Source organism: Panthera pardus, unplaced genomic scaffold (genome assembly GCF_024362965.1).
Source record: "Panthera pardus isolate Hobbes unplaced genomic scaffold, ASM2436296v1 HiC_scaffold_20, whole genome shotgun sequence".
NCBI lineage: Eukaryota > Metazoa > Chordata > Mammalia > Carnivora > Felidae > Panthera > Panthera pardus.
The window spans coordinates 73,960,456-73,980,120 of NW_026526766.1; the positions used below are offsets into that span (position 1 = coordinate 73,960,456).

At 52.5% G+C, this 19,665-nt stretch overlaps 1 protein-coding gene across 4 annotated transcripts in view; it reads right to left on the bottom strand.

Moving 5' to 3' along the window:
- AKNA (AT-hook transcription factor) overlaps window positions 1-19,665 on the bottom strand; it is a 55,615-nt gene that overhangs the window by 21,548 nt on the left and 14,402 nt on the right. For 3 of the 4 annotated variants that reach the window (XM_053908222.1, XM_019454057.2, XM_053908223.1), the window contains exons 2-8: window positions 18,009-18,383; window positions 13,454-14,514; window positions 11,374-11,448; window positions 6,180-6,336; window positions 5,335-5,477; window positions 2,516-2,575; window positions 359-486 (exon numbers count right to left, since the gene is read on the bottom strand). In XM_053908222.1, coding sequence (XP_053764197.1) covers window positions 359-486; window positions 2,516-2,575; window positions 5,335-5,477; window positions 6,180-6,336; window positions 11,374-11,448; window positions 13,454-14,514; window positions 18,009-18,270 — 1,886 coding nt within the window. In that variant the 5' untranslated portion in view covers window positions 18,271-18,383. The remainder of the gene's footprint in view (window positions 1-358; window positions 487-2,515; window positions 2,576-5,334; window positions 5,478-6,179; window positions 6,337-11,373; window positions 11,449-13,453; window positions 14,515-18,008; window positions 18,384-19,665) is intronic. The other variant, XM_053908224.1, reaches the window with a different exon arrangement.

Consider the following 19,665-nt stretch of genomic DNA (forward strand, 5'->3'; position numbering starts at 1 on the left):
TGGATTACGTGGAGAACTCGGAAAAACAAGGTGAAAGGGGACTCCACTGGGAACAGGTGGCCTTTGCCTGAGCCCCCCTCTGCGACCAACAGGCTGTGGGGCCTGGAGTAAATGCCTTCCCCTCTGGCCTCACTTCTCTGCTCTCTGATGAGCAGTTTGAGGTCTCATCTCCAAGGTCACGTCTCATGGCAATGAGTCCAAAAGGACACACACTTCAGCCTTCAGGTGTACCCGCATCTGGATATGCTGCTAATTGGGGTAGGATTTCTCCCTGTTCCTGTAGCACATGAATTATGAGGACAAAGTGTGCCCCTCCCGGTGACTGAGGGAACCAGAGGCCTCCCTCCCCAGCACGTACCTGCCTGGATCAAATTTGCCGGGCGTCCCCTGGGGGCCGGCCAGCTGCTGGGCCGGCTGTTGCTCCCTGCAGGCCTTCAGGTACTCCTCCTCCAGGGCCGCGTGGGCGGCCTTTAGCCGCTGGAAGCCCTGAAACCAGACCAGGCCAGGAGGACCTGAGTGTGCAGCCCCCGTGGGCTCTGTCCTTGCAGATACAGTGGATGAGGTAGCTCACGGTGGGGTGGGGCAGGAGACCCATCCTCTGGGCCCCTAAGTCCCTAGAAGGCTGGGGTGAGGACTCCCTAAAACCTGCCTGCCCCCGTCTAGCTCTCTGCCATCAGACTGGCAAGGCCGAGGCACGGCTTAGAGCCTTGGCACCGGCTCCAGAGAGCACTAGTGTTTCCTGGATAGACCTACACGTACCCCAATGTTCCATGATGGTTGCAGGCCAAATACGCCATCACTACGTCCCCCTGTGGGCCCAGTACTTGAGCGACCACGGATCCTCATTCTTATTTTCCAAACTGTGGATCTGGGAACAGTAGTCACTCTTTTCCCAGGTGCTTATGGACTGTCATGATAGATGACCATCACTATCACACTGCTGCTAACAACAGCTAAAATTTACTGAGCACTGAGGTTCTACGCTAAAGCAGTTGGCATTAGTCACTGAATTTCCAACATAGTCCTAAGGACAGGGGTAGTTTATCACCTTCATTTAAAGAGGAGAAACTGAGCCACAGAGGGTTATTTAAGTTGGTGAAGGTCACACAGTGAGGGAGCAAGTTGTAGGCAGGATTTGAACCCGGGTCCTCCAGCTCCAGAGCTCGTGGGCCTAACAGTGATGTTAAGCGTCCACAGCAAAGGTGGTGACAGCTAACAGATGGTTAAAACTCAGGAAGAAGGGTCATTTCCCCTGGCTTGTGATCATCCCCATCCCATTCATTCTATGCTGACAGCAGACTGAGTTCAAGGACAACCTAGAATCTAGTCCCCGGGCAGGCTTGATCTTCCAACAGCTCTTGACCTCCTAGATGTGGGGGAAGTACGACAGAGGGGAAGAAAAAGAAGCGTTCCGTTTTTCAAGGTCCTTGCTCATGCACTCAGTGAGATAATACAACACACATCACATATTTTGCAATTGGAAAATGGATGATGCCTATATGATAACATAGTAATTAGTAACACAGTAATGACGTAGTAAAAATATAGCATTTTGTACAAACCAGGTGTGTTGTATTTGCCCCTCTCCACCCCTCTTCAGCTCCCCTCCCCACCCTGCTCTGTGCCTCCAGCATCAGCGGGGCTCCACATCTGCTGGCTTCCCAGGGGGGTCTTGCCTAGTGGGAGGCATCTGTAAGAGGTCAAAGGGCGGGAGGAGAGAGACCTGGCAGGGAAGAGCTGTGGGCAGCTGCCGGTCCCCAGGCTGCCCTGTTCCTTGTCGCATCCCCTGACGCTGCCCACGGCCCCGCTCACAGCCCCTTCATTGACCCCACGCTCCCAGCTTTCAGAGCTCTACCTGCTCCTTTCCCGGGGTCCTGCTGACGCAGCAGAAATCTCGATTTTATATACGACTATAGTTGTCCAGAAACACCAAAATCCAAGAGGAAATAAGCCCATAATGGTTAGATTAGGGCTCCCCTCCCCTTTCCCCCTTGGTTTTCAGATACTGGGCAATCACTTTTACAAGAAAAGAAAATTTTTGAAAGGGCAAGTCTCTTCTGGTGGCTGAGAGGGAGCCAGATGGGTGGGAGGCGGTGCAGGCCAGGGATTACCACCGTGGACTCGGGAATCAGACAGACCTGGGTCTGGGCTCCGCTGCCTACCAGCCGCGTGGCCTTCAAGTCGCCTGTCTCGGCTTCCCCCGCTCCATTCCAGTTAAATGCGGGCGATGACTGTAACCACCTTATTGGCGTTCTATGATAAAACGCAATCATGTGCATCGAAGGCGTGCCACAGTGCCTCTGGCACACCACCACCACCGCTTAATCAGTGGTAATACTGTGATATACTGATCCTTGTCATGGCAAGCTAAGCCGGGGCTGTCTGCTGTGAAAGGAGACGGTGTGTCTGAGATTCTCTGGCCTGTGTTGCGGCGGACGGGACTTCAGAGACTCCACTTTGGGGGACAGAGCAGGTGTCTGGAAGCTCCAAGGGCATCTCCCGAAGTAGACGGTACCTTGAGTTGGTCCTGGGGCGTCAGCCGTCCTGCCTGCATCAGCCCTGCGAAGGATTCCACCTGGACATCGGGAGGGGAAGGAAACCCACTCTAGTTAATCCGGACCCTGGAAGGTGAGGCCTGCAGCCCCCATGCTTAGCCACATTCACGCTGTGGCACCAGAAACTGGGTCCCGCCTCAGGATGTGGGTTTTCTGCCAAGCACGGAAAGGCGGATGCCAGAAACTGTCTCCACCACTGGCTCTGGTCACGGCTGCCTTTGGAAAAATCAAAGTGGAGCCTCCCAGAATTTATCAATAGCAAAGCACGCTCACTCATGGGCATGAAGGTCTATGACACAGGATGTTTACTGCAGCATAATTGCGGGGGGCAACAGAAACGATCGAAAAGCCTATCTGTGGAGTAGTACGCAGCCATCAAGAAGAGGAAAGGGTTTGTGTGTGTGCTCACGTATAAACTAAGACCTACTTTTCAGTGTCAAATTGAGGTATAGCCCAGTCTTTATAATAAGCTACCATCTGTATAAAATAGAGAGAGAGAGAGAAAAAAGGAAAAATATAAATACATTTGCTTATATATTATAAACTACCTCTAGAAGGATGTAAGAAACTGAAATATTAATTGCTTCTGGGGCAGAGACCTGGGTGGTGGTGGGGACAGGGATGGGAGGAAGCATTTCTACTCTATGGACCTTTTGAACTCTGAATAGAGTGAATTCATCGCCTTCCCAGAAATAAACACTCAACTTCAGGATATTAAAAAAGTCAAGGTACAGCATAGCATACATACTTGTGTGACCATTTCTAAGAACACATGTGTGTGTGTTGAACCCTTTTGCATGAAACAGAAGGGCAAGTATGGGAAAAAAGACTTTTCACTGAATATGCCCTTTATGCTATGTGAGGTTATTACCATGTACATCTAATTACCTTTACAAAAAACTTTTTTTAACAAAGAAAAAAAGACAAAGGATGGTTTGGGGCTTTCTAGGATTTCTAGGAAAGCTCTAGATTAGTGCCAAAATGTAATATAGAAATTTATATAAATTATACATAATTTATATAACATAGAAAATAGAAACATAATGCAAGCTACATATGCAATTTAAGATTTTCTTTTTTTTAATTAAAAAAATTTTTTTTATCTTAGAGAGTGAGAGAATCTTAAGCAGGCTCCACGCTCCACACGGACCCCAACCCAGGGCTCGATCCCACAACCCTGGGATCACGACCCAAGCCAAGATCAAGATTCGGACGTTCAACCGACTGAGCCACCCCGGCATCCCTGCAATTTAAAATGTTCTAAAACATAGAATAAAATTCTAAAAAAATTATGTCAAATGTAAAAATGTAAAAAAGAAACAGGTGAATTCATTTTAATAATGTATTTTATGAACCTAAAATATCATTTTGACATGGAATCCATGTAAACAATTCTTGAGATATTTTATATTCTTTTGTCACATGAAGTCTTTGAAACCCACTGTGCGTTTTACCCTCACAGAACACCTCAGTTTGGACTGGTCACATGTCAAGTACTGACCAGCCACATGGTCTGTGGCTCCTGGATCAAACAGCACAGCCCTAGGTGATCAGGGGTCAGCTGGTGCCCCAGCTCCTGCTCGGTGTGATGACCTTGCCTTTGCTTTACAACACACAGGACACGAAGAAACATCTCTCCAGGTATGGAATGAGGAGGGTGGTGATAAAGCAGGAGAAAGGACTCGTTCAGGTTACTATGATGGATGAGCTTGAGGAAGCCAGACACAAAAGGACGAAGATTATATACATCTATTTATAGAAAATGTCCAGAAAAGGCACACCCAAGGAGACAGAAAGTAAATGAGCAGCCTCCAGGGGCTGGGGGGAAGTGGAATGGGGGAACTGCTTAATGGATAGGAGCTTCTCACTGGGTGATGAAAAAGATTGATCGTGGTGATAGCTGCATGACTGTGAATATAGTAAAACCCACTGAAGCATTAACTTTAAAGGAGTAAATTGTATGACATGTGAATTATATCTCAACAAAACTGTTACCAAAAAAAAAAAAAGAAAAAAGAGGATGCTTGGTATTTCTCCGAAGGAATGTGTTTGATGGCCATGATAATATATGTAACTACTGCATTTCCCTTTTCACACTGACAACTAGGAAGCTCAAAACCAAACATGAACCTGGTAAAGCGTTCAGGGTCCAACAGGACATTTTGTTTATTCACTTTACACTAAGTTCAGTCTATTTTTTTCTACCCTTACTTCCCCTTTGCCCCATTTTCCTCACTTCTGTTTTCAGAATGTGGTTGTCATGCATGTATTTTCTAAGCTGCTTTAAAGCACATCTGGCATAAGGCCAAGTGTGCAGTTAAAAATAGAGCTACAAACAATTCACAGTTATTTGGACTGTTTGGTGAAAGCATAAAGGCCCTTTGAGAAGGGACTGAGAATTTATTTCTGTAATGAAACGCACTAAGAAAGTGGGATGGTTTATCCCAAACCGGAAGAGGTAGAGTTGAGATTCTCTTATCCTTCCAGAATCCTGGAGGAGCGGTGAGTCTCCCCTAGGGGTGAACCAGGAGACACTTTCAAGCCCAACTTGAGGGAGTTTGATGGGACACAGTGCCAAAAAAAGGGAGTTAAAGCCAGTACTGAGTGACAAGGAGGAGGCTGTAAACCACGTGGCCTCTAAACCAGGAGGGAGAGGCCCACATTTTCGAGATGGCCGAGTTACCTCCAGCAGGGGAATGACAAGGAGCCTTGCAGAGAGGTTCTTACTCAAGCAGACACTGCTTTCTCAGGTGAGTTATGTCTCCCTCGTTCCCCTCACCTTGGCCAGGAACAGGCTGGCCTGAGAAGCCAACTCCTGGGTCCGCTCTGCTGACGGCTGGTCCTGGGCGATGCCCGGGTTCTCCGGAAGCCACTCTGGGGCAGACGAGGAGGGGCTCAGGTCTCTTTGAGCTGGTGGCCACCCTGGAACACACAACCACTGAACGCTGGGGCCAAGGGACCAACGCTGAACCTCAAAACCACACCCTCACCCTCCATCATCAAGCTACAACTGTCATATCGAGATCACACTGTCTTTACATGGGCCCCAGGAAGTGGGCTGGGCAGGGTAGCCCAGGTGCAGGAGAGAACGAGGTCTGGATCTGCCCCAGATCACACAGCTGGGGCCAAGTCAGGCCTCTGGTTTCCCAGTCAGTAGCTCAGGCTCTAACTCAGAAGGACTCGAGTTCAAATCCCTACCCCACCCCCTTCTGCTTGTAGCGGCGTGGCCTTCAGCAAGTCCTCGGCCCTCCGTGCCTCGGTTGCCCTAACTGTCAGCGGGGTTGATGTGGGGATTAGGTGGGATCCTGCACGGCAAGGCTTGGCACAGAGCCGGGCCCCCACATGGGCTCCACAGTGACATCAGTGTTCTTTGTTACTCACTGGGCCCAAGATCCCCCAGCTGCTAGATGCAGAGCTAGGGCCCCTCCCTGCTGCTCTGGCTCTAGGAAAGATACATGGTTTCCACATCTCCATTCCACCTCTTCAAGTCAGACGTCCCAGACAAGGGCCTCACCTCCCTCCCTCCCCTGACCTGAAGCCAGTGCCACCCTAAGGCCAACCAAGCCCCCCCAGAGCAGAATCACAGGCAGAAGGCCCTCCAGTCACATTTCCTCTCTGACTCACCGGAGGCCCCAGAGGCCTGTGGGGCTTCGGCAGGGCCCGACCACCGCTCCACAGACTGGGGCTGTGGGATGGTGAAGGACAAGACCTTGGTCCCCCGGGGCACCGTCCCTGTGTGGATGCTGTGGCTGGGCTGGGGCGGGTCCGAGTACAGGTTCACCTGTCAGGGAGGGGAAGGCATGAGCACAGCCAAGTCAGGGTTGGGGCAAAGTCCCCGTAAGGCCTCACCTTCATTCACACCATCGCTCAGGCACTCAACAAACATGTCTTGTAGTAATAAATACTATATTTGAGTGGAGCCCTTGGGTGGGGGCCAAACAATGGGCCAAGGATGTGCGTGCCCTTTCACGCCCTCTTTAGGCAGTCCTGATGGGGAGGCAGGATAGGGACTATCATCCCCATTTTACAGAAGAGGAAACTGAGGCTCTGGGTAAGTCATTCACTCAAAATCTCCAGCTATAAATCCTTGGACTGAGACTAGGATCCTACTTTGAACCTAAAGTCTATGGTTTTCCATATTAATAATTTTAAATACTACTTGTTATAATAATTGACAATGTGACCACAATTATAACTAATACAGTACTTCCAGCAAGTATAACTATAACCATATAATAACATATTAGTAATAAAACATTTTCAATAGTGATTATCACATTGATAATAACAGCGATGAATGGTGGTCTGAATGAAGGCGTCAGCCAACGAGTGAACAAACGAACCTCTCAGCAGTAGCAGGCCCCCCTCATCCGAGGATGGATTTCAAACGGTAAACAGCCTCACGTGTGAGAGAGAAGTCTGGAATCAGACCGACGGCCGGGAAAGGCCACGTGAAGCACGAAATTAGAGGAGACCCGTGTATGGTGGTCAGTGCAGAGGCGGGCAAGCCGTGGTCTGTTTTTTTCAATAGTGTCTTAGTGGGCACAGCTATGCTTGTTTATGTATTACTACGGTTGCTTTCGTGCTGCAACGGCAGGGTTGAGTCACCACCGCCGAGGCTCTACGGCCCCCAAAGCCGAAAACCTTCACTAGCGGGCTTCACTGCTGCTCCCTTTTGAGTCCCAGAACGGGTGATTTCTTGGTGCACAGAATGCGTGCCTGGTAAACAGCAGCCACCGCCCTCCTATTCATCATCAGCATCTTTGTTGCTACGACCATCGACCATCGTTACACACCACCATCACCACCACCATCATCACCTCCGTCATCATCACATTTATCACCGTCATCATCACCACTGTCATTTTTACTGCCATCATGGAGGCAGCTCCCTGGAAAAGCTACTCCCCTGTGGTGCCTCAGTGCCCCCAGCTGGTCAGGCAGCCTATCTCACTGCTCCCTGCTGCCCCAAGGTCAGGAGTGCAGAGTTTAGGGTATGCCTGATAGAGGGAGCGCCCTAGCCCCCAAGCAGGCAGCCTGTCCCTGCTTAAGCTGCTCTTCACGTCCTGGCTGTGGCAGAGAAATCTACTCCAAAGTGAGGGACAATGGCCCAGCATGGCCTGGCCCCCCTTGCCTCCCCCTCCTTCAGACCCAGCCTCTGATGAGAACAAAGCTGGATTTTAATAATCCTCTGGGCCATCTGCTCAGACCCGCCTGTGGGGGCTTGCCCACCAGCACCCCTTTCCTCCCATGGTGACCCAAATCTGGGGAAGACCCAGCCCTCCTGCATGCTCCCTGTGCCCCACCCTCCCCCTCCCCCAGCCACAGGCCCAGCCCACCAAGGCCCAACCTGGGGAACTACAGGAACATGCCTGCTGTTCCAGTAGAGGGGCCAAAAGCCCTTGTAGAGGCCTCGGAAGGGGGAGCTGGAGATGAGTGTGGGTAATTTGAAGCTGTTCAGGCCCCTCCCTCTTGGGATCTGTCTCCCGACAGGCCAGCACCCACCCCAGCCCTCCAGGGTGCCCCTTTTAAGCCAGGGTATCCCATGGAGCTCCCTGAGGCTAGATTAGCTCCCTCAGGGGGGTTAATCAGTGAACAGAAGACCAGGGAGTGTGGGAAATGCGGGGTTAAATAACTGACTAGTCTTTGCACAGATGGGTTTCTCACAGCCTTTAAAATGCTAATGGGCTTTATGAATGGGGTGAGGAGGGGGGGAGTAGAGAGAATAGGCAATGTTTCCCCCAACTCCTCTGAAGACTAACCCCGATGCCCCCCACCCCCACCTCCACCAGGGGCTTCTGGACCAACTAGTGGTCATCAGAAACACACATTTTAGGAAAGGCAGTTTTATGTCACCCCCCCCCCCCCCCCCCCCCCCCGCCTTCCCCTGATTCTGTCTGGGGTGGTTTCTGGTCTCCTCAGCCCCTCCAGATCCCCCTGCAGCTGAGCCCAGGGACAGCAGCTGGGGGGAGGTGACTGCAGGGCAGCAAATCGGTGACATCACCATCAACTCTGGCCCTAAGCTGGGGGAGAGAACAGAGTCTGGCAGTGATTCCCGAGCAGCCCCGGCTCCCTGCCCCCACCCCCGAGTCCAGATCCAGGGGTGCCCTCGGCCCAGGCCTTGAGACTCCGTCAGCCCTCCCCAGCTGCAGAACCCACCATTACCTAGAACCCACCATTACCTAGTCTGGTTCTGCTACAGAAGGTGGGGTTAATAGTGGGCTTTGAAGACAGACTGCTGGGCTCAAGCCCCAGCTCTGGCACCTACTTGCTAAGTGACAGGCACATTTCTTACCTTCTCTGTGCCTCAGTCTCCCCAGTAAACACAGTATTTACCCAGTTTCCTGGGTAAACACCCAGGACAGTGGTCAGCAGACATCACCATCACTATTGCTCTTACCACTGTGACACCATCATTCTGCCTTGCCCATGTGCCTTTGCCACACACCCGGTGCCACAGCCCAGGTCCCGCTCACCCAGGCGTGGGGAAAAGAGTGCCCGCTCTGGAGTCAGGCACACATACGTTTAATCCCCAGCTGTTAATCCCTTACCAGCTGCAGGGTGCTGAGTGAACCACTCGGCCTGGCTGTGCCTCGGTTTCCTCTCGTGAAGGATTTCATATGAGGTGACCCTGGCAGTGTACGTAGCCTGGGGCCTGGCACCTTTAACAGCTCAGTAAATGCCAGCCCCCTTCCCTGGGTGCCCACCCATTGCTGCCCACATGCTGTTGGGCTGGCCTGGGTGTCCTCAGGGCAATGTCCCCAGCCTGGCTCCCTCCCACGTGGGCCCACCCCCTCCCCCTTGGGCTCTGAGCAGACAGAGTAGGGGGCTCAGCAGGACCCCGGGGAGTCCACTCCCACCAGCTCAGTCTGAGGGAACAGTGTTACTGCCTCCATGAACTGGTCTCCCTGGCAAGGGCTCTGAACAGGAAGCCGTTCTGGGGTCTCCTGAGTCTTCAGGGTAGAGTCCTCAGAGCTGGGGACAGGGTGAAAGGGCCAGCTGGGAGCTGTGCTCCCCCAGGCCCTGTGGGACCGTGGCGTCCCCTCCCCATCAGGCTCCGGGATGGGGAGCCCTGCCTGTGCTGCTCCCCCAGGGCAGCTGTGAGATTGGGGGACCGGGAGAGAATCATCCTGCTTCCGGCATCCAGATGACCTGTGCTCGCCCTTCTCTTGCAGGGAACCCCCAAACTAAGGAGTCATTTTTCTAGAAAGCCAAGTGAGAGTGGGTGGGCAGGTACCGAACACAATCCCCAGCCTCTCCCACCTCCCCTCCTATGCTCCTCTCACACACGAGACAGGTCTGGGTCATTAGCCAGGACGAGGCGACTGCCTGTGGGGAGACCTTGGGTCCCCACCGCGTCGGGGGAGTACCCAGGGCAGGAACTTCACCACAGCTGTGCTCCCACAGTGTCCACCCCTGCCCGTACCTGCACCGGGCATGGCTCACCTGGGCACCCCATAAACACCTTCAGATTAATATTAGTCCAAATAAGAATAGTCTCCATCTCTTAGAAGTGTTTGCCAGGCCCTGGTACGTGCTTTCTGGATACTGACTCATTCTCCTAAGTGAGTAAAGGACGAAGCAAGAAGAGGAGGGAGGGGATGCTCCAAGGCTCTGCCCTGACCTTGAACTTTGGCCACCTCTGCCCCTCCTAGGGACCCAACTCCCAATTTGTTAGATGGCCGAGCAGAGGGTCTGGACCCAATGGCCAGTTCCTTTCTCCTTGGAGCTTCTAGGAGTCTGCAGTCATGCGGGCAGGGCTCCCCCGGGAAGGACGCCTCCCCAAACCCACCTGCGGCCTCCCCAAGGCCCCCGCCCTTCCACCGGACTCTGGGTCCGTAGTTCAGACGGCTAGAAGGAGCCTTAAGACATCGGGGGGAAGCCACTGACTCCCAGGAGGAAGGTCTGTGTGACCCCTTTCACAGATGTGCCCAAGAAGGCCAGGGTGGGAGGGACCTGCCTGTGTCCTGAGGTGGGGTGGGGACACAGAACTGCTCCCACGGCAGGACTTCTTCCATTTTCTCATCACGGCTGTCTCAGGGACACCTCACAGCCATGTCTCAAGAGGCCTGAGAGCAGCCTGTAGCAGGGGAGGGGTGCTGGAGCATGACAGGGACAGGCCAGGTGGGGGCCCTGAGAGAGGAGGCCAGCGAGAGGGCAGATCTGCCTCTCTGCACCTCAGCTCCCACCCACTTCTCCACTGAGGCCTCATGGGGCAAGAGGGGGGCAGGGGAAACAGGAAGCCGTGAAGGGCTGCAACAGGTCCCGCTTCCTGCCTCACCCCCACAAAGGAGAAGGTCCCAAGTGTAGAAGTCTCAGCCTCCTCCCAAGTCGTGTGGGGGCTGGGCAGGACAGGGGTGGATGGATTTCCCCCTGCCACACACCGGACATTCGGTCAGGGGGGGTGAGGGGTGAGGCTGTGCGCGAGACATTCAGGAAGGCTCAGGCCCAGGAAATAAGCACCAGGAGCTGAGCAGAAACTCTGTGCTGCAACCTTGAGGCTCAGAGAACCCAAGAAACTTCCTTGGGGTCACACAGCTGGTCAGTAACGGAGCCGGGAGTGGAGCCCAAGTGCTGCTCTGGTGAAAACACTGGGGACCCCAGATTCTAGGATTCAAGGACATAAAAGCTCATCAACAATTAAGGAGATAGAGCCCAAAGAGGGCAAGGTCGCTGCCCAAGGTCACAGAGGGACCTCGTTGTAGACCGAGGGCTGGGTTCTTCTATCCCCAGGGTCTCAGGAGGCAGGAACAAAGACCATGGGAGAGTGACATCTCTGGGGGCCGGGGCCCCACCTCCACCCTACCCAAGCCAGTACCTTGGCCCCAAGGCGCAGCTGGTCGATGGTGTTTTCCGCCTCTGCGTACTTGGTGAGTAGCTTGTGGTAGTCCTCCTGCGAGAGACGGAGAAGAACACGGTCACGCCCCTCACCGTGAGACCCCTCGTGGGAGCCCACCCCCCAAAGGGCTCCTCAGAGCGCTAAGAGCTCAGTGGTGGGAGCGGAGCAGACCCCTTCAGGCTCTCGTGCAACACACACCCCGGGGCCATATTGTGAGTGGGATAGAAGGCAGGATGGTCTGCTGACATCACTAACAGTGAATCAGGGATGAGGGCCTCTGGGCTGCTTCACCTTGATATACAACCCCTGTCACTGCAGGCTACAACTATTTGCTCATCTGTCCACATTCTGGGGACAGCTCTGTCAGCTCGTGTCTGTCAGCTCTGTCACCTATATCTTCCCCACTGCTTTATTCCCAGGGCTTCAGGGGCATGTGCTTAATAAGTGCTTTTTAATTTTTAACTTTTTAAAGAGTCTATTTATTTATTTTGAGAGAGAGAGGAGTGCAAGCAGGGGAGGGGCAGAGAGAGAAGAAGGGAGAGAGAGAATCCCAAGCGGGCTCAGCACTGTCAGCACGGGGCCTCAACGCAGGGCTCGAATTCACAAACCGCAAGATCATGACCTGACCCCAAACCAAGAGTCAGACGCTCAGCCGACTGAGCCACCCAGGTGCCCCTTAATAAGTGTTTTCTTAAATGGTGGATAGAGTGAACCATCCAGGGGTCCCACAGAAGACTTGAAAATCACAACTGCCTGTATGTACTGGGGGGTTACTATCTGCCCTAAATAAAACTGAACAGCTTCATCAAACAAGTCACGACAGAGAAAAAGCAAAAGTAAACGGCACCGATCGCCTTTGAAGGATGTTGGGGAACAGATGCATTATTCTGAAAGCTGGTAATTAGAGGGACAGAATCAAGCATTTCACCTGAGTTTCCCGTGTGAACGAGACCTTGGTAACCAAATAGTTGATGCGGGAAAATTTGACTTTAGAGAAGATTTCCAGCAAAAAAAATGCAGAAGGAACGATGGCATTAGGAGACTACCACTTTGTCACCCCAAACAGAGGACAGGATCAAGGCCATGACTGTCGGTGACCACTGGCCTCACAAATCAGAGAGGAGCAAGCATCCCATGCCTCTGAATGAACCGACTGTGACATGCTCTTGCCAAACACATCACTACCCACATGGAGCTCATGGTCTGGAGGGGAAATAAACAGAGAACTGCATCCTGGAAAAGCTTCTAGCTCTAGACGGACGATATACAGGACAAGGAGAAGACAGTGGAACACGTGAAGAGATAAGAGAGGGTGTATTGGCAAATTCCAGGATATGGGAGACTCTACAGGACACAACAGGTGTCCTCAAAAAATCAATTACAACAAAGAAAGAGGTTTGAAAAAACCGGGGGTCGGAGCGGGGGAGACTTGAAAGGCACACTGATCACATGCGATAGATGAGCTGTGTGTGGACCATGATTTGAACCAACTGCAATAAACAAGCCATTTGTGAGAGACAGGGGAGACCTGAACACTGACGCTGGATAATATTAAGGAACTGGTGTTGACTTTTAGGTATGCTAACAGTGTCGTGACGTTTAAGATAGAGTCCTTATCTTTAGACATACACGGTAAAATACTTCTGGGTAAAATGATCTGACACCTGAAATTTGCTTCCAAATATTCCAGTACAGTGAGTCGGGGGGGAAGAGGTGGGGCCTTAGATGAAAAATGTTGCTGGGGGCTGTATGGCAGGTACATGGGCGGAAGCAGGGTGGTGGGTACGTGGGGGTTCGTTATACCATTTTCTCTCTTGCGTATGTTCTGAATTTCTCATAGAAGTTAAAAACAAGCACATACGGACTACCCTTGTGGCTGCAATGCAAGCACTGCCCTTTTGAGCAAAGGGCTTGGGACTATCTTCGCAGCCCAGGGAACAACCCTCCCTCTATCAACTGGGGATTCCTGGCCCAGTCCTGAGTCCTCCCACCCGCATCAACTCGAACCCAAGCCAACAGGTGCCTTGGTGACATGCCTGTAGAAATGAGTCCAGCTTACCTGCAGCTGGTGGACCAGTTTGGTGGCTTGTTCAGGAGTCTGAAATTCTTGGGGTACCCTGGTGATGGGGTGGGGAGAAGGTGGGTCCTTTCCCGGGCAGGCTTCGCCGCTGCTCAACAGTACCTCCCGCACTATCTCAGCAGGTGATTTGAAGATCAGCGGCCTGGCAGGGCCCTGAGACTGCCTGCTGTGGCTCCTGGCCTTGGGGGGGTGGTAGCTCTCATCTTTAGGGAACCTCACCCGGGGTCTCACCTTGGAGAAATCGGGGAGTGGGTAGTTCAACTGCCCCCGCCCATACTTGGAGGCATCAGATGATGAGTGGCCAGCCAGAGTGGCTCCCTGCCTGGGTGGCACCCTGTCTTGCCGAGCTGGCCTAGGCAGATTCGGAGGGCTGATGGAGCCAGTGAATCGAGAAGGGAGTGGCTTAGGTGATGTCCGCGTCCGTTTCCAGGCTTTGTCCCTCAGCTGAGGGCAGGAGAGGCCGGTAGTTTCTTTCCACTTGTCTGCTGGACACTGGAGGCTCTGGCTCTGGGGTACCGAGGAGTCCTGGAATTCTGTGGGGGTTGCCACAGCAACGCCTCCCCCAGTTCTGGGGTTTGGGTTTAGGAGGCGGTGGCTGGAGCTCTGTGGTAAAGTTTCCTCCAGGACAGTGGGCTGGGGGACATCGGTTTCTCCTTCCCAGGTAGAATCAAGGCTGTCATTGGGGTGGTCAAGGCTCACAGTCCCACTGCTCCAGGACCTTGCAGAGCTGAAGTCAACAGTTGGGTGGACCTCAGAATGTTCTGGAAGTTTGTCTCCACTGGCTTGTGTGCCAGGGGCCACCCAGCCTGTGTCCTGACCCCACCCCACAGCCATGGGGCTGGTGTTTCCATCGCCCCCTGAGCTGAGGCCAGTCTCATACTCCAATCTTGGGGAGCCCTCCCCAGCTTCCTCCACCTCAGGACCTCCGAGGGCTTCATCCGGCTCCTCTTCAGTCATGGCAGATTGAGGATCCTGTTCGGGAAGCCAGTTGAGAGGCAAGTTGGAACTTTCTGGGCTGTCCACATCCTCTACCTCAAACTCTGGAAAGACAGGTGATTGTTCAGTATATACCAGGTCTGGACTCACTGTGTAACATTACTTGAGTCAGTTCACCCTTCTGACCTTTCATTTCCTCATCATGTCGGGAGACAAGGATCCCAGGGATCCCCCTCTATGGCCAAGTGCTTACCTAACACCCCCTCTAGTTGTCCCCGGTCTTCCAAACCTGATCCTCACACCTGGCTGTCCCCTCAGTATTTCCTGTCTCAGGCTCCCATCTAGTTGCACCAGCCAGAAACTTGGGAAGCACCTTGGCCATCTCTCTCCCCCAACCCCCATAATCCATTCTGTCACTGGGTCCTGTCATAATTACCTCCCACAGAGCTCTCAAACTCACCTACTGTTCTTAAGTCCCATGCCACCTTTGCTCTAGCCAACATCCTTTCTTGCCTGGACCACTGCAGTAGCCACTTAATCATCCCCTTAAATCTCACGCTCATCCTCCATCAGTACATTCCTGTTCCCAAGACAGAGTAAGGTCTCAAGATCCCCACCTCCCTCCCCATTAGCTCTCCTGGTCCATCTGTTTTCTACAGCCCCCCTTCAGTCTCACTCGGCTCCAGCCATGCCACAATGCTCCCACCACAGGGCCTTTGCAAATGCTGACCCTCTCTGCCAGGGTCCTCTCTCCCTCTCCTTGCCTAGTTAACTCCTATCTGTCCTTCAGGCATTAGCTCAACCTTGACCTCACCAGGGAATTCTTCTCACACCTCCTTAACTAGGTCAGATTCTTCCTTTTCTAGGTTTTCACAGGACTAAATACCTCTACTTTGAAACACTTATCGGAGCTCCAGTTTTTCATTTACTTACACGATTGGTTCATTAATAGTTTTCTCCCCCACTATACTATAACCTCTACAGGGGCAAGGATAGCCTCTGTTTTTGTTTACTATTGTATTTGCAGAGTAGATGCTCAATATTTATTGACTGAATGGAAAGAAGAAGAGAGGGAGGGAGGACAATAAGGTATGCAAAGCCCCCAGAAAATGGATAATTATTGTAATTATTACATAGTAGTAATATGGATAAAATATGAATAAAAATATCCATCTACCCATCCATTCACTATCCTTCCAACCACTTACCCATCCATCACCTACTCACCCATTGATCCAACCATCCAACCTTTCAATCATGTATCCATCCACCTATCCATCCAGCCACCCACTCACCTATCCATCACCCATTCACCCATCTGTCCATCTATCTGTCCATCCACCCATCCCTTCCTCCATCTATCCACCACTCCACCCACCCACTTACCCACCTAGCCATCCATCTATCCATTCACCTATCCAACCATCCATCACCCATCCACCCATCCATCCACCTATCCATCTAGCTACTTACCCACCCATCCACTCACCCATCCATTGCCCACCCACCCATTCATCCATCCATCTGTGCATCATCCATTCAGTCCATGTTTATTGAGCACCTACTCTGTCCTAGAACCTATGTCAGCCTCAGGAATAGACCCAAAGTTTCATGAGACACAGTCTGGGTATCATCAAGCACAGACCCTCTGCTCTGGGCTGATGCACCTTTGTCATAACCCTTGTATCACTCTTTGCTCCCCTCTGGCCTTTCCCCCTGGCACCTCTACATCCTTCAACTCCTTAAAATCTCCTTCAGCAAGTCTCTCTTGTTTACAGCAGCACATGTGAAGCCCAGAGAGGTTGAGTAATTGTCAAAGATCATGCAGTGGCTCGGAGTAGTCCTGAACTGAGGACCAAAGTCCCAGTCATGCTGGCGAGTTAGTCTCTGCTGCTGGGGGTCACACAGTGAGGTGGGGAAAGCAGTCTTTGGAGCCAGGAAGCCCTGGGTTCAATCTTGGCTCCTCTGATCCCTTACTGGGGGCCATGGGCAAGTTGCTGACCTCTCTGGCAACCCTGACTTGGACTGGAGGCTAGTCCTTCCTACCTGGCAGAAGGTGGTGAGGAGGGAAGCAGACACGACTTGAGCCCTGCCCAGCCCTGTGGCTGGCACACTCGAAGGGCAAGGGACATGGCAGCAGCTATTACATCATAGCAAGGGGTTACCATGTGACCTCAGGAAGAGATGCCTCTGCCCTTGCCCTTTCATCCCAGTGTATGCCAGTTACCTTTCCCTGAGGGGTTAATGGCTCTCCAGTGAATAGCTGTGGGCAAACCTCACTTTAAGCAGACCTGGCATAAAGAACTTTGGGTCATGGCACAATCTCTACTATCCACAGGGGCCTGCCTGATTCACAGAATCCTAAGTCTGGACATTTCAGTCGTATTGTAAGTGCAACAGACATCTCATATCAAGCTCTCGCTATTCTCAATGCTTTCACTACCCCACTTCGCAGATGGGAAAACCAAGACTCAGAGAGAAGGCACCTCTCAGCGGAACTAGGAATTTAGCGTAAGCTGTCTCGATGCAAGGGAAACACTTATTTCAGACAATAAGGGATGCCAACATTCTCATCACTAATTGGGATTTTTAAAAAATCTTAAAAATGGGGTTAAGCCCTGGACCAAGCAACTTAAATTACCAAGGTCATTATCAAATCAAATATACAAAGATGTACTAATGACATTCATCTCTGCATTATTTGTAATAGCAAAAACGAGAAACCACCTATATGCCCAGCACGAGATTTGCCCCCAGGTTATGGAAGAGCCACACCAGAAAACTCCTCTGCAGGCATTAGGAATGATTCGTGGAGGGGCACCTGGGTGGCTCATTCGGTTGAGCATCCGATTTCGGCCCAGGTCATGATCTTGCGGTTCCTGAGCTCAAGCCCTGTGTCGGGCTCACAGCTGTCAGTGCGGAACCTGCTTGGGATTCTCTCTCCCTCTCTCTCTCTGCCCCTCCTGTGCTCACTCTCTTTCTCTCTCTAAAATAAAATAAACATTAAAAAAAAAAAAAAAAAAGAATGGTTTGTGGAGAGATATATGACGAGCTAGGGAAATGTCCTGTCTATTAAAGTTACACGAGGGGTGCCTGGGTGGCTCAGTCGGTTAAGCGTCCGACTTCAGCTCAGGTCACGATCTCGCGGTCCGTGAGTTCGAGCCCCGCGTCGGGCTCTGGGCTGATGGCTCAGAGCCTGGAACCTGCTTCCGATTCTGTGTCTCCCTCTCTCTCTGCCCCTCCCCCGTTCATGCTCTGTCTCTCTTTGTCTCAAAAAGAAATAAATGTTAAAAAAAAAATTTAAATAAATTTACACGAAAGCAGGCTACCCTGTCGGTCATAGAATGCACACTACATTCCCATATAAACATATGGAAAGGAGCATTTCTCTGGATAATAAGTAATTTTTTTAGTTTTTTCTCTTTTTGCTTGTATTTTGTGATATTCCTGCAAGGAGCACTACCGCTTATGTAATTCAGACCTTTGACATTTTTAAATGATAGGCTTCATGGATCGTCATTTTTAAAAAGTCACTAAAACGCCCTCCACTCCCCACCCCCCACCAGGAGATGGGCTGCTCAGGGGGCACCGGTCTCACCCTCTCCCTCGGACTCTCCGCACTCGGAAGCCGGACGCTCAGCAGGCTGCGGGGCCGGGCCCCACCCTGGTGGCTGCAGGTGCGGCTGCCCCAGCCGGAAGTCCTCCAGGAGCTCAGGGCTGGTGGCACTGGGAAAGGGCCCCTCTTTTCCCCGTATCCCATCGGCATCCTTTTTCTCTTCGGCCCAGGCCCAGCGTCGCCGCCGGGGCCCCTTCCTCAGGCCCGGCTCGGCCCAGCACACCTCCGTCCTGGAGCTGGCCATCGGGCCTAGCCAGCACTCCACCTGGGCCACTTCATCTTCAGGACACGGAGCCGCCACCGTGGGCGCTTGAGTCACCGCCGGCTCGTCTCAGTACCAGCCATGCTGCCTGCAGCCTGTCGGGGACACAATCCGGGGACAGCATCACTCCTCCCATCCCCTCCCTGCGTCAGAGGAGCTCTGGAACCAGAAAGCCCTGGGTCAGCTCCTGGCTCCCACCCCTTGAGGCCGTGTGACCTTGAGCAAGTCACGCCGCCTCCATTTTCCTCAATAAAGCTGGCGGGGGGGGGGGGGGGGGGGGGGCTGGGGATAATTCCTCTCCCTCCAGACTTTTGTAAGATTACCGGAGATACAGGGTCGGGAGCCAGAGTCGATACCACCGTGTGCCAGGTTGCATGCATGGGCGCTGGGCGCAGCCCCTGCCCACATGAGAGCCGAGAGCCCCAGGAGGAAGCAGACAAAGAGGCAGCAGCTACAAATCGAGGCGAGCACGACCTGAGAAGCACGGGGTGGGGCAGGACGGGGTGGCGGTGGGGGGGGCGGTGTTTAGTCCACAAGCCACTTCCTCTGGGAACCTTTCCTGACCCCCCTCGGGTAAGAATTCACACTGGGACGTTCCAGTACTCCAAATAATTGAACACAGGTACTCAAAGCAATACACGTACGTTCAGAGCAGCACCACGCGTAACAGCCAAAAGGCGGACGTGACCCAAATGTCGACCAGAGGATGAGCGGATGCACAGTGTGCGTGTGCACGTGCAGTGTCCTAGCACCGAGCCGTTAAGAGGACAGAAGAACTGACTCACATCACCACAGGGACGAACCCGAAGAACCTGAGGCTGAGTGAAAGGAGCCAGGCACGGATCACACACAGCAGGACTCCATTTCTACGAAATTTCCAGAGTAGGTAAACCCACAGAGACAGAAAGCAGCCTGCAGTTCCCAGGCGCTGGGGGAGGGCGGAATGGGGGGCGACTGCTTCGTGGGTATGAGGTTTCCTTTCGGGGTGATGAAAATGTTTTGGAAATAGATACAGGTGGCGGTGGCACAACTTTATAAATATAGTCAATGAATTGCTCCTTTTAAAGTGGTTAATTTCGGGGGCACCTGGGAGGCTCAGTCGGTTGAGTGTCCGACTCTAGACGTCAGCTCAGGTCATGATCTCAAGGTGCGTGAGACAGAGCCCCAGGTCGGGCTCCACTTTGACGGCACAGAGCCTGACTGGGATTCTCTCCCTCTCCCTCTCCCTCTCTCTCTCTGCCCCTCCTTGGCTCACACACACTCTCTGTCAAAATAAATAAATAAACATTAAAAAAAAAATAGGGCGGGGGCGCCTGGGTGGCTCAGTCGGTTAAGCATCCGACTTCAGCTCAGGTCACGATCTCACGGTCGGTGAAC